This window comes from Antechinus flavipes, chromosome 2 (assembly GCF_016432865.1).
Source record: "Antechinus flavipes isolate AdamAnt ecotype Samford, QLD, Australia chromosome 2, AdamAnt_v2, whole genome shotgun sequence".
In the NCBI taxonomy this organism is placed as follows: Eukaryota; Metazoa; Chordata; class Mammalia; order Dasyuromorphia; family Dasyuridae; genus Antechinus; species Antechinus flavipes.
Window position 1 is genome coordinate 638,576,904 of NC_067399.1, and position 27,698 is coordinate 638,604,601.

Sequence of the window (27,698 nt, forward strand, 5' to 3'; positions counted from 1 at the left end):
TCACTGTGCATGTGGCTCCCTAGACCTAAAGATGGAAAGTACCTTAGAGGTCATTCCATTCAGTCCTCCCACTGGACAGGAAAGTAAAGCTGGAGAGGATCGTGTCTTGGCTGGATGTGTGGCAATGAATGGAAGAATCACCCTTAAAGTGTCATTTTCTGGAGGCAGGGGGCTGCCTGTTCTAGCCTACCATAGGGCCAGGTTCATCCTGGATGCTTGCTAGTGCCCCCTCCACTGGGGAACCCTTCTCAGGCGGGTGTCTCGGGGTCTAACGGCTTCTCTCCATTTTGGGGAAGGGGCCCTTCCTCGGCCTTGCTCCATTCCAGGGTGCAGACGGGTAAGGGTTTCAGCAGTTGTGGTAGAGGGGAAGCTCAGCCTTCAGCCAACAGGTGAGCTTGAGCTCCAGGCCTCTGGGGAAGGGAGCATGAAGGATGAGGGATGCCAGGAATCAGCAGGGGAGGAGAGATGGGCCGGAATAAGAATGGGTCCCCACTGGAAGGGGGGGCCTTGGAAGCTGCCTTAAGGGAGAAGGGAAGGAGAACAACAGCTGGGCCAGAAAATGAGACTGAAATCCTTTTCAGGCCATCTTCCAAGAGAAGCATCCCCTCTTCCAGATGTGTGCTCAAGAGGCTCAGGGCCTTTGACCCTTTGGTTAAATGCCTCCTAATAAAATGACAGTCCTCTTCTTGCTGGTGGAATGTTTATGCCCTCGTTACTGAATATATGAAGCTATATCTGCTGTTTAATTATCATGATGTGGGCACATTGGTCCGGGAGAGGTGTGATGGGTTAAACAGGATCCAGGGGATAGATATTCCTGCCAACCTTGGAAATGGCTCAGAACAAACTCCTGCCTGCTTTGAAAATTAGCCTTCAAGGGCCACTTCGTACATTTTTCAGCACCGTGGGTAGCAGCCGGGGCACCACCCACCTCCCAAATCTCCTTTGTCTATTAAGCAGCTTTGGACTGACATGTTGTATGACCTGGAACTTCAACCCCATCCTCCCTTCCTGGACCCCATCCCTACCCACATCTCCTGCCCAGGCCAAGTCCAGCTTTCCTCTAAAGTCCAGTGGCTCCCTAATGCTGGCTGCTCTGTCAGCAAGAAGATTCTGCTGTCTGTCGGGGGGAGTCCAAATTATCTACAAATTCCAGCTCCCTGACACGGGGCAGGGGCAGCCTCACCAGACCTCTCCCTTCTCTCACCCCCAATTTAAGGCAGGTACAGGATTATAAAAAACTGGGCCAATTTGGGACCTGGTCTGAGGGCTCACCCACTTGACACAGTTGGGTTTTTAGCAATTAGAAACTCAATCTCTACCAGCAGACCTTCTGACCAGATAGATTGGGCTAGATGCCAGAGCCCTGGGGGCAGATAGTACCTCTGCCCTTTGGTGTCCACCCAATTTGGCAAAGGTCAGGGGACCCATGGGAACAAGGATCTTGGGTCCTCCCTGAGCCTTGCTAAGGGAGTTATTCTTCCATCCATTGTTTGTCTGACTGCTAGAAATCAAGAAAATAATAATAATAATGATAATAATAGTCATTGCTATTATTTATTATTAACATTGTTATAGCTAATATTTACATTCTTTTGTCAGGCACTGTTTTAAGCATTTTATAAATATAATAATAATAGCAACAGCAACAATAATAATTATTATTCTCTTGCTTTCTATTAAACAATGAGCATTTATTAAAGTCTTACTGTGTGCCAGGTACCATAGCCCCATTTCATTCATCTATCAATTCCAGGGGAGGGCCCAGCCACAAATTAGGCTAGCACAGGGCTAGTGTTGGTGTCAGAGTTCAACCCTGCCTCTGATAATAATTATCTGTGTGACTATAGGGAAGCCGTGTGATCAATATCAACCTCATTTTTTTTCCATTTATAAAAGCTGGATGACTATACCAGCAGTATCTCTCAAAGGACGGTTGTTAGGGAGGTTCAAATGAGACACGTGCCAGTGCTTTGTAAACTATATATTTCAGCAATTACTATTAATTCTAAATCATAATAATTATTATCCAGCTCAAGAATTTTCATAGAGGACAACACTGAGGTTTTGAAAAACCCACTCCCTGAGACTTACATGAACTGATGTTAAGTGAAATGAGCAGAACCAGGAGATCATTATACACAACAACAAGAAGGTTATATGATGATCAATTCTGATGGATGTGGCTCTTCAACAAGGAGATGATTCAAGCCAGTTCTAATGGTTTTGTGATGAAGAGAGCCAGCTGCACCCAGAGAGAGGACTGTGGGAACTGAGTGTGTAACACAATATAGCATTCTCACTCTTTTTGTTATTTGCTTGCATTTTGTTTTCTTTCTCATTTTTTCCCTTTTTGATCTGATTTTTCTTATGCACCATAATTGTGGAAATATGTATAGAAGAATTGCACGTTTAACATATATTGGGTTACTTGCTGTCTAGACAAGGAGGTGGGAGGAAAGGAGGGAAAAAATTGGAACACAAGATTTTACAAGGGTGAATGTTGAAAATTATCCATGCATATATTTTGGAAATAAAAATCTTTAACTAAAAAAAAAAGGAAAAACCATTTCTCTGCATCCAGGTAAGGAAGGCAAAGCAGGGACCAACCAAGTCAGAATTCAGACAGTGCCAAGGGCAACTGGCCCCCACCCTTGGTCTCTTCCCTCCCTGTGACTTTGTTCCCTCCACCCTGACCCCAATTTTGCTGCTGGTTCCAGCCCTTGCCCAATGGATATCAATCTCCCTTAGCCTAGAGAACTCCCCTAAATGAAAAGTCTTATCTGAGAGAGGCCTGTTATATAACAAGTCACTCGCTTTGCCTGGGAAATGAAAGATGATGAGGCAGAGTCCCCGGGACAGAGGCTATCTCCATAAATCCGCCAAAACGGGTGACGTGGATTACTTTGCAGGATTAATTATCTGTCCTTCAAACAAAGCCTTAACCTCGGTGGCTGAGTATCGCCAATTTGCCAAGGGAACTCTGGTTGGCAGAGAGAAGGGCTGCTGGGCATGAGGAGAAGCAGGGTGGGTTTCCTGGCCAAAGAAACTTCCTCAAATGTCACCCACAGAATCTCCAAGTTGGGAGAGATGTCAGGACGCCAGCTACTCGAACCCTTGCCTGAACAAAAATCCCTTCTACAAGATACCTATCAAGTGATCATTCAGATATCCCGTGATATCTGAATATGCTGAATTCCTGAAACAGACCAGTCCATCTTTGAATGGCAATCAATCATCAGTGCAGTTCTTCCTGCATCAAGCTTAAATTCCCTCTTTGAAACATCTCCACTGTTCCCAGTTCAGTCTAATATCTTTTCTCACCAATAGTCCTAATATGTTTGAGCACTCCCACTTCCTCATCCCAAGCTTTCTCTGCTTCAGATTAAACATTCCCTGTTTCTTTAACTGATCTTCCTGACCTTGAGCTTCTTCAGCATCCTGTTTGCCCTTCTCTGGATGCTTTTCAGCTAATCAATGGCCATTCTAAACATGGAGCCTAGAAAAGAATCCAAGACTCCAAATGTATCTCAATGAAGGCAGAGGAGAAAAAAACACTGACTTCCCTAATCATATCTCTGTTAATGCTGCCTGAGACTGCATTAGTGTTCTCAAATACAGTGTGCCATTCACTGTTGGCTCAAATCTAGTTTATAATTCGCTCGAATCACCAGATATTTTTCAGATGAACCACTTTCAGAGCTGTCTGTCCTGCATTTTATATTTGTGAAGTTGATTTTTTGAGCCTACACAGAAGACTTTACATTTATCCATATTCTATTTCACTGGAAGGGATTTTAGGGGTCACACAGCCTGAGGTATGAGGTTCCAAATGGTTAGATGGTGTTCTTAAAGCCATGAGGGTCTTCCTTTCCCAGAATGATATTTTTTTGATTAAATAAAAGAAGCCATTCTTTGCCTCAATTCTTTCTTAGTCTTAATCACTGAATGGGTGATGCCTTAGTCAAACTGAGACCTGTTTGAAGATCTTAACTTGAAAAAGCCAAGACTCTTTCATTATACCAGGGCATCTCCAATAATTAGAATCTCTGTCTGGCTCTGGAGGAGAGAGTAAGGCTGCTGATTTTGCACAACTCTCAATTTAAATCCATCCCACTTATATATTATGGTGTCACCTCCCTGATGTCACTGTCTTCTTCAAGAAAGAAGGACAAAGAAGAAGAAGAAGATGATGAAGAAGAAGAAGAAGAAAGAAGAAGAAAAAAGAAGAAAAAGAAACATTAAATGTAAGACCTGGGATTTGAACACAGGGCTCCCAATTCCAAATCTGTTTCTATTTCATTATGCTCCTTTCCAAGTCAACAAACCAAAACAAAGATCCGTTCAAAGTTATAAGCAGAACTGCCCTTAATCAGGGCAGGCTTTTTGACTTTCTGTGGCTACAATGAGAAGAAGAAGAATGTGGGTTGATAAAGAAGAAGAATATGTTCTTCTTTGTAAAATACTCACTGTTTTGTCATTCTATACTTCACTTGTCCCTTTTTCAAAGTGAGGAGTTATTGCTACTTTTAAAGTTACAGATTGGACAGTTCATGAAAAAGAACATCATGCTCAAACCGCTGGGGGCTTGAGATAATAACTCTTTATAAAGGATTTAAAGGTTTTTGCCCAAAATTTCACATACATGATCACATACAACCACAAAGTGAGGTGTTTTGGATATTATTATCCCAATTTTACAGATGAGGAAATTGAGACAGGCAGAGGTTAACTGATTATATGGTAAATGTCAGTGGTAGCCCATTTCTTACTGATTCCAAATCTAACACTTTATATACTAGCCCCATACTACCCTTACTCATCTCTCTGGAGGCACTCAAAATATACCTCAACCTTCAAAGGGTAACTGATAAAGCAGTGGTATCCTCACATTCTGAATATATGCAAAGGACAATTTTTTATCTTTTAATTCCCTGGATAATATTCTACACACTCCTAAATTCTCTGAGACTGTGGGAACTTCCCAGAACTTCTTGGATGGGAATAACTATAAAAGTACATGTCTGATTCAGAGGAAGAAGTGAGGGAGTGTTGGAAATTTAGGGAGTTTATTTCAGGTTTTTCCATTCCTCCTCCTCCTTTGGACAGGATCTAAATCACTGGTCTCCAGACATGGCTATAAAGTGGCTCATCTTGGGGAAAGGAAACAGACTGTGCTCCATAGGAGATTTTCTTGTAATAAGGCAACATTTACAGAAATGCTTTTCTCTCTGAAGCTCAGGTATTCCAGATGCTAAGGATGGATGGGGGAATGGTTGGGGGGGGGTGCATAAAAGGTCTCTATTCCAGTCTGAATCTCTTTTAATTATAAATTCAAACAAATCCTTTCATTCACTACCATCCTTTGAAAGAGAGACAGAGCTTAGGATTGACCTTGTGGCATTTCACCCCCTGGAGAGTCAGTGACCCATCCCATTTTACAGAAAGGAACCAAAGGCAGAAAAGCACAACCATGATTCGAGGCAGCTGGGTCTCTTCTAAAGAAGACAAAAGCCTTTGCGTATTCTATCTGGCTGTTAAAAAGGGCATAAAACACTCCCAATTCTAGGAGGTCATTTAGGGAATTACCATTCTAGGATGGAATCTAAAAAAATCAGAGAAAAAGAATTGTGAGGGTCTCTAAAGGTCATCTGTCCAGTGTATTGTTAACAAGCTCCATCTACTTCCTTCTAAGTCTTTCTCCCTCTTTTTACCTTCTGGCACCCACTGAAACCTGGCTTTCTTCTAAAGATATCACATCGTTCACTGCTCTCTGAAGACCAGTACTGGCTGTTCCTCTTTTCCCCCTTTCCTCTTCTCCCATCCCCCCGCCCCCCTCATACACAGATAGGGGCAGGAAGAGGAACTAGGTTGTTTCTTCCTGTCTGTTTTTTTCCAGACCCTCCCTGGGCAACCTCCAAACTGCTGTCATTAGACAAATTCCTTCATCAATGAGTACCTTTCTTTTCTGCTCAACCCCTGTTTTCCCTACCTAATGACTTTAGTACTTGCATTAATGAATCTTCTCAAAATCCTGATCTCCTAGACACCCATAACTTGTGACTCAATTCTATCTTTGCCATTCACAAGTTAAGGGTCCATGACACAAAAATGGTGAAGGGCCCCTGGCCTTTCAGGCAGTTCAAGGAACATAGATTCTCTCCTTCCCTGATTCAGTTAATCATACATTCGGGAGGATAGTTACTGGGTCCCCTACTCATCAATAAGGTTCTTTCTCTTTAATTTGTATCCCTCTAATATGCCATTTTAAATATTACCTCCCTGCCTTTGTTTATGCTTTTCCCTTTTCCCCCTGTTAACTGCTCTTTCCCATCTTTTCTTCAAAGTGAACCAAGTTTTAAGTGTAAGAAAACCTTATATTGATATGTTTAAATTTATGGAGTGCTATGTGATATGTTGTACATGAAATGTAATAGTAATAATAGAAAGCACATATACAGCATTTCAAGGTTTTCAAAGTACTTTACAAGTATCTCATTTTCTCCTCACAACAACTTTAGGATGTAGGTACTATTATTATCCCATTTTATAGAGAATGAAACCAAAGCAGATAGAATTAAATGATTTGTCTAGAATCGTAGTTTAAAAGTGGTATGAGGCTGGATTTGAACTTGGATCTTTTCCTGACTTCAGGGGCAGGTAGGTGGTACAGTGACCAGAGCACCAGGACTGGAATCTGGAAGATCTGCTTTCAAATGTGGCTTCAGACATTTACTAGCTGTGTGACCCTGGCCAAGTCACTTTACCCTGTTTGTTTCAGTTTCCTCATCTGTAAAATGAGCTGGAGAAAGAAATGGCAAACCACTTCAGTATCTTTGCTAAGAAAATCACAAATGGGCTTATGAAAAGTCAGAACAAATGAAATGACTAAATCACAACTTCCTGATTCCAGGCCCAGTGCTCTACCCACTGTATCATGTAGGCAATGAGTTCCCCATCACTGGAGGTCTTCAAATACATGTTAAATGACTATTTGTATGGTGATGGTTCTTGCAGAAAATTGGGTAGATTATCTCTGAGCTCCCTTCCAAGTGTGAGTCACTGGCATGGGGGAAGTGAAAAAAATACTGGACTTGAAGTCAAAAGAAGTAAGGTCTAACCCAGGCTCTGGTACTTGTTACCTGGGAGATTTTTTTTTAATTTTATTTTATTTAATAATAACTTTGTATTGACAGAATCCATGCCAGGGTAATTTTTTACAACATTATCCCTTGCACTCACTTATGTTTCGTTTTTTCCCCTCCCTCCCTCCCCCCCCCCAAGATGGCAAGCAGTCCTATATATGTTAGATATGTTGCAGTATATCCTAGATATAATACATATTTGCAGAACCAAACAGTTCTCCTGTTGCACAGGGAGAATTGGATTTAGAAGGTAAAAAATAACTCAGGAAGAAAATCAAAAATGCAAATAGTTCACATTCGTTTCCCAGTGTTCCTTCTTTGGGTGTAGCTGTTTCTGTCCAACATTTATCCATTGGAACTCAGTTAGGTCTCTTTGTCATAGAAATCCACTTCCATCAGAATACATCCTCATACAATGTCGTTGTTGAAGTGTATAATGATCTCCTGGTTCTGCTCATCTCACTTAGCATCAGTCCATGTAGGTCTCTCCAAGCCTCTCTGTATTCATCCTGTTGGTCATTTCTCACAGAACAATAATATTCCATAACATTCATATACCACAATTTACCCAGCCATTCTCCAATTGATGGGCATCCATTCATTTTCCTACCTGGGAGATTTTAGACAAATCGTTCTCTTCCCTGAATCTCAGTTTCTTCATCTAGAAGATGAAAAGGTTGGACCAGATGATCTCTAACATTCTCTTGAATTATTCTAAGACTCTATGATTTATCCTCAAGAAATGGATGGAGGATGTAAGCAGATGCTGCTTTTCCCATTTTACAGATGAGGAAGTCTCGCACAGCTATTTATCCTTCATCCAGAATCCCTGACTTCTTCTAGCTCTCTCCAGCTGCCCAGTTTGGAACTGATCCGTTGCTGTCTGGGGGATTTAATGAACAATGAATTTGGTCTAGAGCTGAACAGGATGAAGAATAGGCTGGATTGTCTTTGGGAAATTCTGCAGTACTTTTATTGACTTCAAGTTTTTAATCTGGAAAAAAGGTCCATCTTCAAAATCAGAACATAATTCCAGTGATACTGTTTGGTTGTGAGTCATGAGAAACCAGACTGAAGAATTATAGCTATGGGTTCCCCAAAGAGTAATGGAGAGGAGGAAGGTGGGTAGGAGAACACTTAATATGCTTCCAATGAGTTGTTATGTTCAGTCATGTCTGACTCTTCGTGACCCCATTTGGTATTTTCTTAGCAAAGCTATTGCATTGGTTTGCCATTTTATTCTCCAGATCATTTTACAGATGAGGAAACTGAGGCACACAGGTTTAAGTGACTTACTCAGGATCACCCCGCTAATATCTGAAGCTACTTTATCCACTGTGCCTAGAGAAGCCTTGCCTAAAAGAGGCAGCATAAAGGATGTTTCAGAGATGCTTCCCCTGAAAAGGAGATGAGATAGGAGTATATCTAGAATGAGGGATGACCAGTCTCACCGTGCCATTGCTATCCATCTCAAATCAACAGATATTCATTAGAGGAAGGCTCCCAGTTAGGTGGGCACCATCTGGAGGATTTATTGGAGGGCAAGAACAGAGTTACCCAAGAGTAAGAAAATGTAGATGGAGGGGGACAGTACAATAAATACAGCACCAGTCCTGAAGTCAGGAGGACCTAGTTCAAATCTGGCCTCAGACATTTTACCCTTACTAGCTGTCTTATCCTGGGCTTAACCCCAATTGTCTCACAAAATAAGAAAAAGAATTTGTTATTAAAAAGTACAAATGTCCTTTTGAACAAATATCCACATCAGTGAGATTCAGATTCATTAAAGAATCATGGCATCTCCCAAATGAATTATGGACCATATGGTCCATATATTATTAGAACCCTAAATATAGATAGTATTCATAATATTTGTTATTTGATTAATAAACATTTCTCTGATGAGTAAACATTTCTAAGGAGAATCTCCTTTTTTTTCAACTAGGAAGTGCTTCCTTATGTCTCAGCTAAATCTCTTTGGCTATGACAAGATCATTTAAATAATTCAATTCTCAATGAAAAAATGAGGTACCCTTCCTTTTAAAATCACTTTCTATCTGCAGAGAGGCTAATACAAAGTTGCCCCCATCTTAGACTTCTCTTTGAGCTAAATGACATGGGACATGGCTAAATAATGGTACTAAATCTAGGAAGTTTAGGGATTGTAGTTAGGAAAGTCAGAGATCATTTAGTTGGCTCATAAGATGCCTTTTTTTGGGGGAAGGATGGGGGTGGGAAGAGGTAAAAAAGAATATAGCTTGATACAATAAATTCATTCTGTGTGGGAATATTTATTCAGTTCAATCAATGTCTGTAACTATCTTGTTCATTCAATCTCTTTCTGAAATCTCCATTTCTGGAATATTGACCAAATATTTGAATGGGGGCCAACCAGTTAATTGATTCAGGGGAAAGACATGACTACAAAGTGGGCCTTTTTTGTGTTCAAGGACTCCATTGGGATGCTGAACTATCCTGGGTTCATTTCAATTCCATTCAACAAATGCTGATTTGTGCAAGGCCCTTGCCTAGGCACTAGAGGTACAAAGACAAATGAACTGATTCCTTCCTTCAGAGAGCTACCATTCTAATACTTGTACCTGGCTCAATCTAAATCTTCACCTGGGAGCTGTGAGAAGACCAGGGATAGGTATTTTTTTAATCTGATGTTCAAGAGCTTCCACAGTTTAACGCCAGGGGCAGGTAGGTGGTACAGTGACCAGAGCACCAGGACTTTTCTCTATCCCAGACTTTTCTCCTTGTTCTCTTTGCCATTGCTTACCCAGCCCTTCACCAGACCCTTTCCCATCTCTGAGACTGTGTCCTGCATCTTTCCCCCTTCCCCATTTGTCAAATGAGGGATTGGGATTAGATAACTTCAATGGTCTTTCTCCTCTATGGAAATCTTATTCCTATTTAAAGATTACCTTGCTTTTGTTCTTTACATATTATTTGTGCATATGTCTTCTCTGATAGAATATAAGCTTCCTGAGAGCAGGGACGGTTTCATTTTTGTGTTTGTACTCCCAGGCTTATCATGGTACTTGGCACACAGTAGCTGCTAAATAAATGCTTGTGGATTGATTGTGATATCCCTTCTGTGCATTTTTCTCAAGCTACTTCTATCCCCAGTGGTCGTTCATGCCTCTGAATTGCTATAGACCTTATTGTCTGTCCCTCTCATTTGATCCCTGTCTCTTAAAACTAATCACATTTTTATGTGCTTATGACTTGTCTCCCTATTTCAAATGTGAGGTTTTCTATTATGGGGTAGGGGCAACAAATTAGAATTCTGCAGATCTCCCATAGTGCCATAGCATAGGTATATTCAAGAGATGGCTGCTCATGGAGTTAATATTTCTGAGGGGGATGTGAGCTTTGTGGTGGGTTATGATAGGCTGATTAACTACTCAATTTATTTCTCCCCTACAAGTGATAGAGCTCAGCATTTAATATTTTCTCTGAAAATCTGTCATTTTGGGGAGCTGCTATTTTGGGGTGTGGGAGAAATGGGGTGTCAGAGATGCAAAATCTTTACTCAGTTCCTCCATCCCCTTTTGGGGAAGGAATCAGAATAAATGTCCCTGTAGTTTAGCTTCTCTCTTTTATAATCTCTCTCCCTCCTTCCCCCCTCCTTGCCCCCGTCCATCTTCCTCTCTTCCTCTCTCTCTCTACCCCCTCTCCTATTGTCTCTCTCTCCTTTTCTCCCTCCCTTCCTTTCCCTCCCTTCCTCTCTCTCCTTTCCTCTTTCTCCTTCTCTCTCTCCCTCCCTCTCTGTCTGTCTCTCTCTGTTTATCTGTCTGTCTGTCTCTTCCTCACTTCTCCCATCTCTTCCCTTCTCTCTTCTTTTTCTCATCCTCGGTTTCCCAATTCTCCTCTCCTCCCTCTCTTTCTCTTCTTCCTCTTACTGTTCTTCCCATTCTTTTTTCTCTCCCTTCTTCCTTTCTCTCTTCCTTTCCCTCATCCTCCCGTCCCCTGCCATGATGAGCTTTAGCATCGACCAACATATCCCCCCACCTCCCAGCAAAGCCAGAAGACACAGAGGGGAGAGGGCAGGATCATGGGTGAGTTCAGGCTTAATATCTTTGTAACCATATTGCAAGAGGGCAGGCCTAAGACGGTGCCTTATACTTAATCTCTCTCTTTTATTGCTTTTTCTCTTGTATGATTTAACTTTGTGCCAGGTATCAGGCTATATAAATAAAAACTTTTATTTCAGATTAGTGCTGGCTGGGGTCTACTCAGGAGCAGGTTTCATCGAGCAGCCAGCTGGGGAGCTGACTGAAAAGAGGAGCTGGGAATCTGGGATGGGATCTCATTAGGTTTCACATTCAAAGCATTAACTAATTATACTCCTTGATGCCCTTCTTTCAGGTAGTAGAGACAAAGGACTCCTCTCTAGTTCCATGGCCTGGGAAGATCGAGGTGGGCACCTGTGATGCATTTCTAATCAGGGCATTTTGGGCTTCAGGACTGGAGTTTTCAAGCTGAGAGAGACATGGAATCTCTGAAGGTTCAGTGGTCTGGGAGGAGGAGGGAGGAAAATGTCCACATATAGGGAGAGCAGATTTGCATTTAGGTCTTCTGGACTCCAAGGCTCACAAGCTGTCTACTTTTCCAGGCTAAGAAACTGAGGTTTCTCATGCTAAAGAAACCATTCTCTGAATGAAGCTCTTTCTCTGAAGATCTCAGTGCATTTAAGTAAATGTCCAAGACAGGGAACACAATGTCTAGAAGGGAGTGCCAATAAAACCCAAGTCAGATGAGAGTGGAACCAAGCGCAACCCATAAATACCAATGCTCACTAGCAAGTCTCCAACTCCAGTGTCTTTCAGCTCCAAGCTGACCTGACGATCTCTTCTGGAATTAGTTTCTTTCATTAAATGTTAATTCTATCCCATCCTTGATCAAAAACTCCTCTCAGCATTCATGGATTCCTAGAAATGACCTTATTTCACCAGTCAAATTTTAGGTTCTAACATGGAGGCAGGGAGGTACACACGATTGGGAGTCTGAATCTTAGTTCAAATGCTCAACCCTGTCACTTGTTTCCTGTGTAACTTTGGGCAATAAGCTTAACCTTTCTGGGCTGCATTGTACTCATCTGTAAAATAAAAGGGTTGGATTAGTTGACCTCAGTGGGCATTTCCAAGACTTTTTAAGTGTCAACTCTTGCTTCAGCAGCCTATCATCGTGGTAGGATTTCATGGCAGGCTTCGGGGGCTCCTAGAAATTGACTGCGATATTCAGATACCACGGACAGCGTTCGTGAATGAGATTTTTCAGGCAGTTATGCTTTTCCTTGGGTTTTCATCTTTTAAGGGGAAGAAAAATGCAAAACAGCTTAATCACTGGTGGCTTTGATGTATTCTGCATGATTGTCTACTATGATAGCTGCCCCCCACCAGGCTATATCCAGGGGCAATGATTAAGTTATTGGCATATGTAGTAGCATGTTGGTCTGTGAGTCTGTGCTTGTCAATTCACACTCCATGCTCATTTTTCTCCTTGTGCTTGATTTGTTTGCAAGGAATATGATTCTTGGGGAGTGGTGGTAGGAAGGTCCATTGGTGAGGAAATATTGAGACAATGTAGTACAGGGAAGGGGAAAAATCCTGTCCTGTTGACTGTAGCCCAAGGCTCTGGGATACTTTGTACCAGAGCCTGGCTTCTTGGGGCCAAGTCTAAGAGGAAAGTGTGTGAGATTTGGAGTCAGAGAAAGTGAGTTAAAAAATCCCTACTTACTCCCTAAATCTCACATTTAACTCTCGTCCCACTTTTCCTATTTGTAAAAAAAAGGAGTTGTTTAAATGACTTTTAAGATCCTTTCCATTTTAAATCTATAATTCTGTAATCCCTTTAGTAATAGGTCAGGAATGATCACTCAACCTCCTTTCTTCCAGCTAGGAGTCAAGGATTTGTGGTCTTAGTTGGCAACGTTTTTCTTTAGAATCAAAGATTCACAGATTTAGAACTGGAAGGGACCTTTGAATCCATCTAGTCCAACCTTCTGCAACCCTATTTTATCATTGAGGAAACTGAGGTCCAGCATGGTGAAGAAATTTGACTAAGCTCAAACCTTAGAAAGTGACAGAGTTGAGATCTAAACCAGGTCCTCTCAAGCCAAATCTGCCTTAAACAGCTTGGTTTCTCTGTTTGGAAAATAGGGATCTTCATGTCTGAAATAGGAGATGGTTGGAGTGAATCTGCCTGGAGATTCCTGAGGGTTAGCTTATTGAGGGGGCTGAGACACATTGCGCTCCCTTAGCTGTACTGCATCTTTGTAGAAGAATGTAAGTACTCTGAGGGCAGGTACTGTTCTTTTTGTCTTTGAATTTCTATCACCTAGCCCACTGTCTTGCACATAGTATATGTTTAATAAATTCTTTCTGAGTTGAATTAAATATGATCCAAATCCCAAGTTGAATTCTTCAGGCTACAGATAAACCATTTTTACAGAAGTAGCTAGGCTAAGTTATTAAATAAGCTTCCTAGTGGCAGGCCATCTCATATTTTTTTTTGTCCCTACCACTTGTGGCACTGGGAATAAAAAAGACCTGAGTTCAAATCCAGCCTAAGACACTTACTAGCTGAGTGATCCTGGGCAAGTCACTAAACCCTCTTTGCCTCTGTTTCTTCGTTTGTAAAATGAGATGGAGAAGAAAATGGCAAACCATTCTAGTATTTTGCTAAGAAAACCCCAGACAGGGTCAGAGAGAATTAGACACAATTGAAAACTGAACAAAAACACAGCATAGTGTACGTATTGTTCATAGGAGAAATTAAATACTTGTTTACTGTAGCAAACTGGACTGAGTAAGAAAGACCCTGAATGGAGTCTAGGGAAATCTTTTGGATCATGTTGGATCTAAACATAGATGAAAAGAAGAAAAGGAATTAGAAAATGAATGCAACAGAGATGGTAGGGGTGCTGGGAAATCCTTCCCGGGAGGATGGGGTCTTTGCCTGGCTCAGAGAAGAAGGGTCGGGGTAAGGAAAATAATCCTGTCCTGTTGGCTCTGGCCATGGGCTTTAGGATACTCTGCTCCAGAAGCTGGCTTTTGAGGGCTAGGTCCAAGTTACTGAGTTGGGTTTCTATTACTAATGTCAAATATGATCCCTGTATGTTATGTCCCATCACCCCATGATCACTTATGCAGCAAAATGCTAGGGCTGGGCAAGAAGTGCAAAGGAACCAAATGTCTCCTTATACCAACCATGATCTATAAAGGTAGGTGCTATTGTTATTATTACTTGGGACTAGAGGAGCTGATCATCACCATGAGACTGTGACATCTCAGATATGTTTTTGGAAGAACATATATAAGCTGAAGAGCATCTACAGGGGACAGAGAGCAAGGCAGTGAAGGACTTCAGGATCATTCCATAATGACACGAAATGGCATGTTAGATAGAGTACAAACTTGGAGAAAGGAAGACCCGAGTTCAAATTCTGCTTCAGATATTTCTTAGCTATGTGACTCTAAACCAGTCACTTAACTTCTCTGTGCTTCAATTTCCTCATCAGTAAAATAGGGACCTGCCTTGTAGGGTGGTTATGAAGATGAAAAGGGTTAACATATAAGAAAGCACTTTGCTTTGCAAATCTTAAAGCTGTCGGTAAATGTTAGAAATTATTACTTACCACGTGAGGAGACTGCAGAGACCCTAGACATCATCTAGTCGAATCCCCTCATTTTACAAAGGAGGAAACTAAGGTCTGCCTCAGTTTATCTCCCATGCCAGCTTCTCTTTTTTTGGCCTTGGAGGAATGGAAGTTGCTGGCTCACGGTGGAGACAGGGGCCGGCTGCTGGGAGAACGGTGGGATCTGAGCCAGGTCCCTCCCATGGAAAATCACCTTGTCATCCCTCAGTCTCAGTTTGGCTGTGACAGGCCGAGAACAAAATGATGGAAATCGGGCCATAACTTACCTGATAAAACTGTGAAGCTGGCTCTTTGTACTTGGCAAACCAGAAGGGTCATTAGTAAAGGGAAGACCTGCTCATTGGAGGATATAAATCCCACCTGCTGCTGGGGCCCCAGTGGGGGATGGAGCACAGAGTGACGCAGGAGGTGAAGCCGGTTTCAATCATAAAGCCAGAGAAACTCAGACTCAAAGGGAGTTCAGAGGTCACCTATTCCAAGCCGTGCCTGAAGCATGAACAGCCTCTAGAGCTTCGTCAGAAGTTCTCCAGTGACGGGAACCCACACTCTCTCAAGTCAGATTCTCCCCCTGCGCCCCCGTCCCCCCCAACCCTTCTGAGCGGCGCTCGTCAGAACATTTTCCCTTATATAAGCTGAAATCTGCTTCTCTGCCTCCACTGATTGCAGCTATTCCTGCCCTCTGGGATCAAGCAGAACAATCTCTCTCCTCTTCCACATGAGAGACCTGCAAATATTTAAGGCAGCTATTGCACCTCCTTTTGGGGGGGTTGCTTCATACTTGATTCCTCTCTTAGGGCTCATGAACTTAAAAAATATACACACACATATATGTGTACATACATATGTAGATAAACACTATATTTCACTGTATTGGTTTCCTTTGAAGGCAACTAAATGGCACCATGGATAAAGTGCTGGTCCTGAAGTCACAAAGATCTTATTTAAAATATGGCTCCAGACACTTACTAGCTTTATGATCCTGGGCACGTAACTTCTATCTCAGTTTCCTCATCTGCAAAAAATGGGGATAATAATAGCACCAATTCCCAGGGAGGATCAAATGAGATGATAATTATAAAGTGCTTAACATGGCACCTGGCACCTAGTGGGTTCTATATAAATATTAGCTATTATTAGCCCATGTCTTTTATATGATGTATTTTATTTTTTCTTTTAATTTTTAATAATAGCTTTTTATGTTCAAAATCCATGCAAAGATAGTTTTCAACATTCACTCTTTTTTTTTTTTTGAGGCAATTGGAGTTAAGTGACTTGCCCAGGGTTACACAGCTAGGAAGTATTAAGTGCCAGAGATTAGATTTGAACTCGAGTCCTCCTAACTTCAGACCTGGTACTCTAGCCTAGCTGCCCCTCAACATTTACTCTTGCAAAATCTTGTGTTCCAAATTTTTCTCCCTCTCTCCCCACATCCCCCCCTGACAGCAAGTAATCCAATATAGGTTAAACATATGCAATTCTTCTAAATATATTTCCACATTTATCATGTTGCACAAGAAAAATCAGATCAAAAAGGAAAAACAATGAGAAAGAGAAAAAAGCAAGCAAATAATAACAAAAAGGTGAAAAAAAAAAACTATGTTGTGATCTCAGTCCCCATAAACTCTTTCTGGATGCAGATGGCTCTCTCCATCATGTCTACTGGAACTGGCCTAAATCATCTCATTGTTGAAAAGTGTTAAGACCTATAGGATGAATTTTAAAAAACATTATTTTGAGAAGAGCTCAGCAGCCTTCTCCAGACTGTCCAAGGCGTCTGTGACACAAAAACAGGCTAACCTAATTTTTGTATAGAATTATTTCTAGCTCCATCATCCTCCTGTGCTAATTTGTCAATGTCCTTATTCAAATATGGTACATAGAACTGAACATCACAGTCCATATGTGGCCCAAGTAGGACACAGTATAACCGAGCTACAACTTCCTTGTCTAGGGCAACAGTTTTGGTGAGTAGCCTCGGATGGTGTTAGTTTTTGTGATTAATGAAATCGTGCCTTACTGATTCATCCCACTGAAGCTGTGGCCCACCAACACCACCAGATCATCTTTGTGCAAACTGTATGCCCCTCAGACCCATCCAGTGGATGCACAGCTCCATCCCTTGTAATCATATAATTATTTTTCAGATTATTCCTGTTTGATTTTATCTTCCCAGAGGAACCCCGTGATTCTAACAATTTGATAATTCTTTTCTTTCCTGATTTTCTCTTCTATGTTAGTTATCCTTCAGCTTTGTGTCATCTGAAAATCTGATACATATGTCATTGCCTTCTTCCAAGGCACTGATAAAAATGTTTCAACATTTCCAAGACCAACAATTTGAGGCAACAACGGGCTCAACAATTTGAGACCAAAATGAGGGCAGAGCCACGTGGCACTTTATTGGAGACCTTTCAGAGTGATTCTAGTTCATTAACCATCACTGCTTGGGTCTGCCCTTAAACCTTTTCATAATGCAATTAATTATAATATTATCCAATTTACAAAGTCTAAGGGAAGACGTAGCATAGCGTACATTCTAAGGTTCTGACCTATTTTGTACTGACAGATAGTGATTGTCTCAACAGCTTTTGGGATCCTTAGATAAAGAGCTAGGAACCTCCCAGGTGGCCTTAGTTACTGCTTTGGGCTGTAGAGTCATTTACTGTCTTTGCTGACAAACTGGTCCTCTCAAGCCTGGAAGCCAGGGAGAAAAGTTCTATCATTTTTCTCCTTTTGGAAAGGGCCAAGTCTTGACTTCTGGAACCAGGTTCTGGCACTCTTGGGAATAGGTTGAGATTCACTATTGACCATTCTTATCAATCCTACAATCTCCCCTTTACACAGTAGCTGAGGGGGCGAGTTGGATGCCTCCAGGTGATGGGGACAGCTAATGTCTCAAGGGAAAGAAAAGGTATTGAAAGCAAATTCTGTTTACTTGAAACATTTGGTGAGAAAAGGGGACTTAATAAATCCCTGTTAATCAACTCCCATGGTAAAAATGACTCATCTATACATAATATGTTCACAAGGTGAAGTCACTTCTCTTCTGTATAAGTATCCCTCCCATATCATTTGGGTTAGGGGGATGGCGTTCTGTGATCTGGAAAATCAGCATAAAAGTTTTTGGCTTTCTCTTCAGAGAAGGTCTGAATTTTTTCATTTTCTTTTATGGGGAATTTACAGTATCTTATTGTAAAATTTGGTAAGCATTTAGTTACAGGCTCTATGTCATCTTTCGGCCTTAGTGTGTCATATATGGCTTCCAAAATCCCATCCTCCCCCCCAAAATTTCCATTTAATTCTCATGCCAACCCGTGATATATTGAAACTACGATGAAAAAAGTCATGATATGGAAGGGATAATTGTACTGGGTTCAGTGGCAGACACCTCATTTCAGAAGAGATAAGTTGGTGCTTGCCCAGAGGATGATGATCAGGATGGCAAGAAGATTTGAAAGCATCCTAGACAGGGAGAAGTTCAAAGAATTCTTGGAGGTTTATCTAAAAGTGGAGACTTGATTGAAATCTTTAAATATTCAGGCAATTGCCTTGTAGTTGTATACTACTCATTTTGCCTGGTTTCAGAAGGTAGAACTAGGGCCAGGGAGACAGATTTTAGGTCAACATCAAGAGATTTCTCAACTTTCTAACCACAAGAGAGGACTAACCCAAATGGAAAGACCTGCTTGAGAGGGAGTTTTCCATCCCTAGAAGTTTCCAATGGAGACTGGGGGGACCATTTGTTGGGGATGCCATAAAGGACAATCCTGGTTCGATGTTGGGTTAGACAAGGGGCCTCTGGGGTCTCTGCCAACCCTAAGATTCTGATTTTCTAGATTGTCTCTTCTGCAAAAGTGATACCCAACCACCCAGAAATGTCATAGAAATGCTCTGGGTGAGCCAGGGAGTGGGATTTAGAGATATATAACAGACCCTATTTGGTTTATACCATTCCTACACTGGTAAAGAAAGCAGATATTGAATCCAAACCCCAATTCCTTCCTTCCTTTCTGCATGTTTCCCTCCCCATCTTAGCCTTAGGATGAGGCAGCTCAGGACCAAGAAGCAAGATCAAATGCCACGGGGCAATTCTCTATGGACTGCCTCTGGCTCAATTGTATAATAGGCACTGTGAGTGAAACAAGATAAAGAGAAGACACAGACCTTTCTCTGAAGGAATAGACAGTCTAATTGAAGAGGTAGAACTAGAGATGATATAATTTTAGATCATTCACACAAGAAGGGAGGCTGCATGATGCACTTTGAAGATCTGGGTTCAAGTCCTCCCTTTATTGGTTATGTGACCCTTAACCTCTCAGTGCTCAAACTCAAAGAGAAAAGAGGAGCATGCAAAAGGCTTTAAAACTGCATATCCTTTGATCCAGCTGTGTCATTCTTGGGCCTGAATCCCAAAAAGATCATAAAAGAGAGCGAAGGACACATGTGCAAAAGAGGTTGTAGCAGCTCTTTTTTTGTGGTGGTGGCAAGGAATTGGAAATTGAGTGGATATCCATCAATTGGGGAATGGCTGAATAAGTTATGGTATCTGAAGGTAAAGGGATATTATTGTTCTGTAAGAAATGATTTCAGAAAAGCCTGGAGAGACTTACATGTACTGATGCTGAGTGAAGTGAGCAGAACCAGAACACTGTACATAATAACAATAAGATTATGCAATAATCAATTGTGTGGACTTGGCTCTTCTCAGCAATGCAGTAATTCAAGGCAATTCCAATAGACTTATTTTATTTTATTTTTAAAAGCTTTTTATTTTCAAAACATACACATGGATTTTTTTCAAAGTTGACCCTTGCAAAATCTTGTGTTCCATATTTTCTCCTCCTTCCCCTCATCTCCTCCTCTAGATGGCAAGTAATCCAACATGTGTTAAATATGTTAAAATAAATGTTAAATCCAATATATGTATACACATTTATACAATTATCTTGCTGCACAAGAAAAATCAGATCAAAAAGGAAAAAAAATGAGAAAGAAAACAAAATGCAAGCAAACAATAAAAAGAATGAAAATGCTATGTTGTGATTCCCCCTCTGTCCCAGTCTTCTCTCTGGGTATAGATGGCTCTTCCCATCACAAGATCAAACAATAGACTTGTAATGGAAAATTTCATCTGCATTCAGAGAGAGAAATATGAAAACTGAATGTGGATCAAAGAATAGTATTTCCACCTTTTTGTTTGCTTTTACTTTCTTGTATTTTTCCCCCTTGGGTCTCATTTTTCCTGCACAACATGACAGATATGGAAATATGGAAAAATATTTGAAAAGATTGCACAGGTTTAACCTATATCAGATTGCTTGTTGTCTTGAGGGGGGAGAAGTAAGGGAGGGAGGAAGAAAAATATGGAACAAAATGTCTTACAAAAACAAATGTTGAAAACTATCTTTACATGTATTTGGAAAATTAAAATACTATTGAGAAAAACAAAACAAAACAAAAAGACAAGTGTCACACTTTTTGATGGGTATAAATAAACTTGGAGTAATCAGTTTAAAAAAGAAAAGAAAAGAGGGGAATGAATCTATGCACAAGGATTCTCATCCTTTGCAGTTTTAAAACATGATATCATCTAGGTTTTATTTTAAATTTTATTAAATATTTCCCAATTACATTTTAATCAAGTTGGGGCATTACTCAGTACTGTTGTGGGCTTGTGGCAAGGGGAAAGTGCTTGATACCTCACTCAAAGCAACTCTGAGAATATAAATTTCAAAGAAAAGACTCATGTTCATGGACAAAAGGAGTTTCTTCACCTATGCATTTCCTTAAAGCAAAAAAAAATGAGTGATTTGATCTAATACATCTCTATTGTTGTTCAGGTAATTTCCCACTCCTTGTGATCCCATTGGGGATTTTCTTTTGAAGATACTGGAGTGCTTTGTTATTTTCTTTTCCAGCACATTTTACAGATGAGAAAACTGAGGCAAATCAAGTTAAAGTGATTTGCCCAAACTCACGCAGCTACTAAGTATTTGAAGGCCAGATTTGAACTCATGAAGACGGATAATTCTGCTTCCAAGCCACGGATCCTATCTACTGCACCACATAGCTGCCCCGTTGTATCCTTATCAAATGCTGAATAGTTTAGCATTGCCTGCCCCTGTGAGAGGAAGTCTGAGAAGGAAGAGACCAGTGTGAGCTGGGATAATAAGAGGAGCTGAGAAGTGGGTATGATCAATGGGAAAATTAGAAGCATCCCTCATCAAAGGGCTGCTCTCGGCTAGATTCAGGATTGGGGTGGGGCAGGAGTCCTGGGGTTTAACCATTACCCTCAGCTGCATACTGAAATGACCCAAATTTCAGCTTCCTTACAGTGTGTCAGCAGTCCTCAGAGGAGGAGGACAGGAACCTGGGATAGCAAAAAGTATATCGACTGGAACCAGGACAGGTCCTGGGTTCAGATCTTGCCTCTGATCCAATTTCCTGTGTGACCTTAGGGATATTATTTAAACTCTCTGGGCTTCAGTTCCCCATCTGTAAATTGTGAAGACTGAACTGGATGACCTCTAAGGTCAACTGTAAACCTGTGATTCTAAGCCCTTTGAATCTCCAGTGTTTATTAAAGTTCTGAGCACATAGTAGGCACTTCATAAATGCTCACTGAATTAATGAAGGTCCTTTGATCCAGGTTGAGACAGGCTTGGTAATAAGGCATCACTGTTTCCTCAAGGGCCAGAAGCCAGTGTTTAGCACAGTGTCTTGCACATAGTGGGTACTTAATACATGTCAATCTATGATTTTCCATTCTCTTATGGTTAACTCATGCACCCACTGGTCCTCTCCACCCATCAAGTTGACCTACAAATCCCTGGCTATGGAGAGAAGACATAGGATGCTCTCTGTTGTATAACAGCCAGGCAGGAAAGGAGGAAAGCAGCCCAGAGCTTTTGATAAATCCTATGATTTTTCTTTCTGACACTGCTAACACATCATCAGTGTCACAAAGCTTTGTACCCAGCTCCATGCAGTTCCCTGCCCGCCCTCTCCCCCACTCCATACGGCATCCTTTTTAACATATAGCGCTTCCTTAGATTCTAGCCACATGTCACCTTGCCCTGGGCAGCTCTTAGTTTGGTAATTGAGGAAAACAAAAAGGGTTTGCTTCCCTCTTTAGTCCCTCAATATCCCCTACCAGCTGAGGTTGGGGCCTGGGACTTCCTCGATTTGGCTTCGCTATTTCTCGTCCCATGACTCCCTCTGGTCCCCTAGTGAGGACCCAGAGATTCCTCAGATAGTCTTTGATCCTTCAGCAGGATGGCTGGTGCCTCAGAGGGGACTCAGAGGCACCGAACTCACAAAGAAATTAACATTGATGTTTCCAACACACAGCAGGAAAACATTTGTCCCAATCCTGGGGGGAACATGCAAAATCCCTAAGGATATGAGATGTTTTCATTTTTAAAAACGCTAGTTTTTGTTTTATGATACAATTTCCTAATATATTCTTCCCTTCTGCCCCATCTCTTCTAACAGAAGAAGGCAGTTCATCAAAAGTAATCTACCCATAAACCAAGTCTTACAATATGTGGAGGGTTCCACATCCATCATCTCCCACATTTGCAAAAAAGAGAGAGAATTGTATTCTGCTATCTCTTTTTCTGGGCCAACCTTGGTTTTTTTTTCTATTTATAGCATTCAATTTTGATTTTTTGTACTTTCATATGATGTTATGGTCATCATCATGTATATTGTTTAGTTGTTTTCATTTTTGTCTTTTTACCCAAAGGAGACATTTTAATAAAGATTGAATTGAACTGGAATTTAAACGTAGAATTCCAACTAGGCTAGTACCCAACAGGTAGAGACACATTGAGGTATGAGGAACTCCTCATGCTTCAGACTCCATGGATCCCAAGAGACTTGAGACAGATTCCCTCCTCTACCTGTAGGTATCTGAGAGAATAGGATGATGTAGGAATAGGCTGTCCCTGTAGCTTGGAGATCCACATCAGGCATGGTATTCTTTTAAAAAAATTTTTATTCTTTTTTTTCTGCTGAGGCAATTAGAGTTATGTGACTTGCCCAGGGTCACACAGCTAGGAAATGTTAAGTGTCTGAGGTCTGATTTGAACTCAGGTCCTCCTGACATCAGAGCTGATGCTCTATCCACTCTGCCATCTAGCTGCCCCCAGACATGGTATTCTTAGGCCCTTGGCTGCCACAGATATTTTTATATAAGGATGCTAGTAGAGGAGAAGGCGGGAGATAGTCATCTCCCTGAATCAAAATTATCCAAGCAAATAATCCAGCTCTTTGGGCAGAGTCAGTTAGAGGCTGTCATGGAACAAATAGGTGAATTGACACTGATGCAGGGATTCACTAATAGGGGTGGGGAAGGTTAAGAACTCAGCACCTTTACTGGATGGTGACAGTTAAAACTGGACATCTAGCATCATCAATCTCTCTGCCCCTAGAAAATATACCTGTAGTCTCTCTTTGGATCCATAGTTATCAGCAGTCCACCCAGCCCAAAAACACTCCCTCATATGAAAAATCAAAACCAAATGAAATCAATGGATCAACTCAATTGATGGCACAGAGTGACTTCACCAAGCTGTGGGATTCCACTCCCCAAAATCTTTGCTTCAGTTGGCCACCATCTTGTTATCCCCACTCCTCTTCCCTAGTTGTTGCATCCTCCTAAGAGCCATCTTATTCTGGTCATTTGTTCTCTTTGGGATCACATACCCTGAATCAAAGAGGTGCTAGTAGATATTTAACATAGGTTTTCCAAAGAAAGGATGCAAGATGCACTTTTGATTTTCATCTGCATTATCATCTCCATCATTTTCTTAAGTCCAGACAATTAACAAAACAGTAAGTCAAATATCTGTTCGCAGATTTCGGAATTGTAAATTTTAGCAGTTGCTTTTCCCTAGAAGAGCTCACTCCGTCACAGCCCTGAGGAGGCAATACCACAATGACTGCTCTTTACAGACAGCCAACTCAACCCATTTTTGCTCAGAATTCAGTCAAAGTGGAAGTTAGAAAGACCATAGTTTTCCAGTAATTCAAATTATTTACTAGTAAGAGAGAGGAGTTCCTCCCTACAAATGCAGGCTTACCTGAGACTATGGTGTAGCCAATTCCTCGAGGCCGGCCCTTATCTTGGTCAACCGCTGTGATCATGCGCACTGTTGTGCCCTGCCAGACAAAAACATCATTAGCACCACTGGAGCTTTGTGTCCCCCTTTGTTAGCTGTCCTTCCCATCACCCACACTTGGAGGGAAGGACCTCTCCCAGCAGGAGCTGGTAAAATCCTCATGATGCTGGACCAATTAGCAGAATGCACAGATTACTTTTGCTCCCTGCCTGCTCTGGGCAGTTCAGGTCCTAATGTCATTGGGTAAAGGTCTTCTGGAGGAGACTAACCCTAAAAATAACAATAACTGACAAATCCAGCCTTTAAACTATACAAAACTCTTCACATACACACATACATCCCACTCTAGCTGATGGTAAAGGCAATGGAAAGGTGGTTATTAGATACTGAATATCATAAATAAGAAAATGGAAACTTAGAGTTCAGATGATTTGTCCATGGTCACACAAATGGTATCAGATGCTGGATTCAAATCCAGAACTCTCCTAACATTGAAGCTAGGATTCTTTCTACCATATTAGACTGACTCACCAACATCCATCCCCACCTCTCATTTTTTATAGTCAAATAAGTCACCCAGTAGAGATAGAATTGCAGATTATAAGAGGAAACATTTGTGGTCTACTGTTGTATATTCCAGCAAATCTTTATGGAGTCTCATGTAGGCCATAGAACCTTCTTGAGCTTTTACCAGGATATATAGAAGTAAAGAAAATTTTTCTATCAAATAATATTTTACCAAAAATAACCAAAATAGAATACTGCTAGTCTAAAAAATGGACTACAGCATCTAAGAGATGGGGGTATCTGACAAAAAAATTAGAAAAAGCCATTTAGAACAATGTATAAAAGATGGGAAGGGTAGAGTGCAAACAAAGTTGAATCTTAAAAAGAATGCTACAAACCTACACGAACAGTGTCAGGAAGGTTGAAGCCCAGAAGGAGTCAAGCTGTGTGAAAAGTATTAAGTATAACAAAAGGGATTTTTAAACCTCACCTATATTTAGAGCAAGAAGAGTGAGATGGGGATTAGGTTCATGGCTAGAGGAAGATAGTGTGAAGAGAAGCCAGAAGAAGCATAATAAAGGCTGGTTGAATTGAAAGAAGGCAGAACCACTTTACTCCTGTTTTGTTTTATCTTCTTTACCAGAAAGAATTGCCTTCAAAATGAAAAAGACAGAACTTGTTGGTCAGTCATGTCTGACTCTTCATAACTGCATGGACCATAGCACACCAGGGTCTTCAATCCTTCAAAGTCTGTCCAAGTTTGTTGTTTGCAAGAAGGATAGAATAAAAGCTAGATAAAATGGAATTGAGGTCTAAGATAAATGAAGGAATGTTAAAAAAGCATTTAGGTGCTTGTAAATTGGTTCAATTCTAGAGTAAGATAAGTATGAATAAAGTAAGGAAAGAGTAAAGTAAAAGAGTAAAACTAAAAGGTGCAATCATCAAACTACTCCATGAGATCTTTGAGTAATCATAGTTGAAGTGTTCTAGTAGAAAAGAAAGGAAAACACAGCTCCGATTTTCAAAATGAGAAAAAGGTAGATGGCAGACACTACCAATCAATGAACTTAACTTCAATCTTTGGCAAAAGTACAGATGTCATCAAGTAGATAGTATGAGAACATTTAGAAAAGATTTTTGTGATCACTAGGAACCAACGCAGATTCATAAGGAGCATTTTATGTCAAACTAATTTTAATTCTTTTTCTGAGAGAGTTACTAGATTTGTTAAATGAAAAAATACCACAGGCACAGTAAATTGATTTCAGCAAGGCATATGACAAAGTCTCCTCGAGATACTTTTATGGCAAAAGTAAAAAATATGGGCTTTTTCTAAACTTTTCAATTTAGTAAAAATCACAGCTAGTTGAATGGCCACACCCAAAGAGTGATCAAAGGATCAACATTAAACTTGAGGATCTGGAGCAAGTGACAGGGATTCTTACTTGGTTCCATCTAATTCAATGGTTTCATCAGAGTGTGTCCAATATGCTGATGAGGCAAAACTAGAAAAGCTAGTGGAAAAGACAGAACTGAGATTCAAAAAAAGATTTTTGATAGGCTAGAATAAATCTAATGAAATTAAATCTAATGGTAATAAATAGAATTTAGTTTTTAAAAAGTCAACTTGGAAGACTGAGACAGTTATTTATGTGTGAAATTTGGAGGGACTTCAGTTGACTATGAATTCAATGTGAACTAACAGGGTGGTGTGGCCATTCAAAGCTTAATATAACTTAAGGCTATATTAATAGAAGGAACAATCAGCTTGTGCCATAGTGAATAAAGCAATGGATTTGGAGTCAGGAAGATACATCTTCCTGAGTTTAAATCTGGCCTCACTTGTTGACTATGTTTGCCTCAGTTTCCTCATGTGTAAAATGAGCTGGAGAAGGAAAGGCCAAATCACTTCAATGTTTTTTGCCAAGAATACCCTCAAATAGGGTCACAAAGAATCAGACATGGCTGAAATGACTGAATAACAACAATATGAAGAGAAGTACGGTCTTTCTCTTAAGGGAGATAATAAACTTACTATACTTTTTATTGGTCAGCCTGCACCTGGAAAGCCATAATAACTTTGAAAATGACATTAAGAAGAAACTAGTGTGTGTCTGGAAGATGGTGAAGGGTCTGGAATGCATGTCATATTCAAAGCAATTCAACTTAATTCAAGAAGCACTCTATCTGCATGAGGAATAGAAAAGGGGATTCTTAGCTTAATGAAGAGAAGACTAAATGGGTGTGATAAACAACCAGAACTAGGTTCAATGAGCAGAAGTTACTAGAGAGCAAATTAAAGAAACGTTCTCTAACACAGAGCTGAAAGGGACCTTAAAGGTCACCTTATCCAACTCATCCATTTTACATCCCAGATGCCTGAGGTGACTTGCTTACAATCATACAAGTAATAAATAACCGAGCTGGAATTTGAACTCAGGTCCTGTGACTCCAAATCTAGTATCCTGTGTGCTGTGCCACACTGCCCAGTTCAGATATAAAAAGGAGGGAGTGCTTTGCGAGGTGGCGAGTGTTCAGTCCTTATGAGCATTTAAGAAGAAGTGAGGCGGTCAGGGACATCGTCGAGGGATGGGTGTGTTGTTTGGACTGTAGGACCCGACATCTCCTGACTCAAGTCACTGGCAGTGGGGCAGCTGCAAGAGCAGTGACCACAGGGCTCAATCAATCTGGCCCCATGGTCAAGAAGGCAATGATTTGGGAAGAGCCAGTGGGGATCCACGTGTGCCGGCCCTGATGGCTGAATCCCCCATCTCTCCCCGCTAGCCTTCGCGCTCTCCCCAGATATCATACACATCCGTCTTCCTATTCCACAATCAATGCCCTGTGCACTGCATTTATAATGCTTCGCTCCTATGTTTATATTGGTTTATGGGAACGGGCCAGGAGGCATCCTTTCTCCCTCAGGGAGAGTGTCAGCAGAAGTATTTGCATAACTAATAAGGGCACCCAGGAGGCCCTGGCAGCCTTGTGCCAATGTCATCATCTATCAGTCGAAGGTTGGAACAGAGTGTTCCTATCCAATATCCAGCTCACCCTTCAGGCTTCCTCCTCCCATTGTTCTGACTGAATTTGCAGACTGATGATACCAACTTGCCTTAACATCAGTCCTTACGTCCTGAGTGATGTGTCAGTTAAAAGGGGAGGCCAAATTACCAAAAAACAGAAACTTCTGAAAAAATCAATTTAGAGACCCTCTCTGGCTTTGGATTTGGATCCCCCAAACCTGACAGTTGA

The 27,698-nt window shown here is 41.1% G+C and overlaps 1 protein-coding gene across 1 annotated transcript in view; it reads right to left on the reverse strand.

Annotated features, from left to right (window-relative positions):
* Positions 1 to 27,698, reverse strand: part of LOC127546967 (cadherin-23-like) — a 221,618-nt gene that overhangs the window by 54,989 nt on the left and 138,931 nt on the right. The window contains exon 6 of the mRNA XM_051973839.1: positions 23,898 to 23,976. Within this exon, the coding sequence (XP_051829799.1) occupies positions 23,898 to 23,976 (79 nt within the window). The remainder of the gene's footprint in view (positions 1 to 23,897; positions 23,977 to 27,698) is intronic.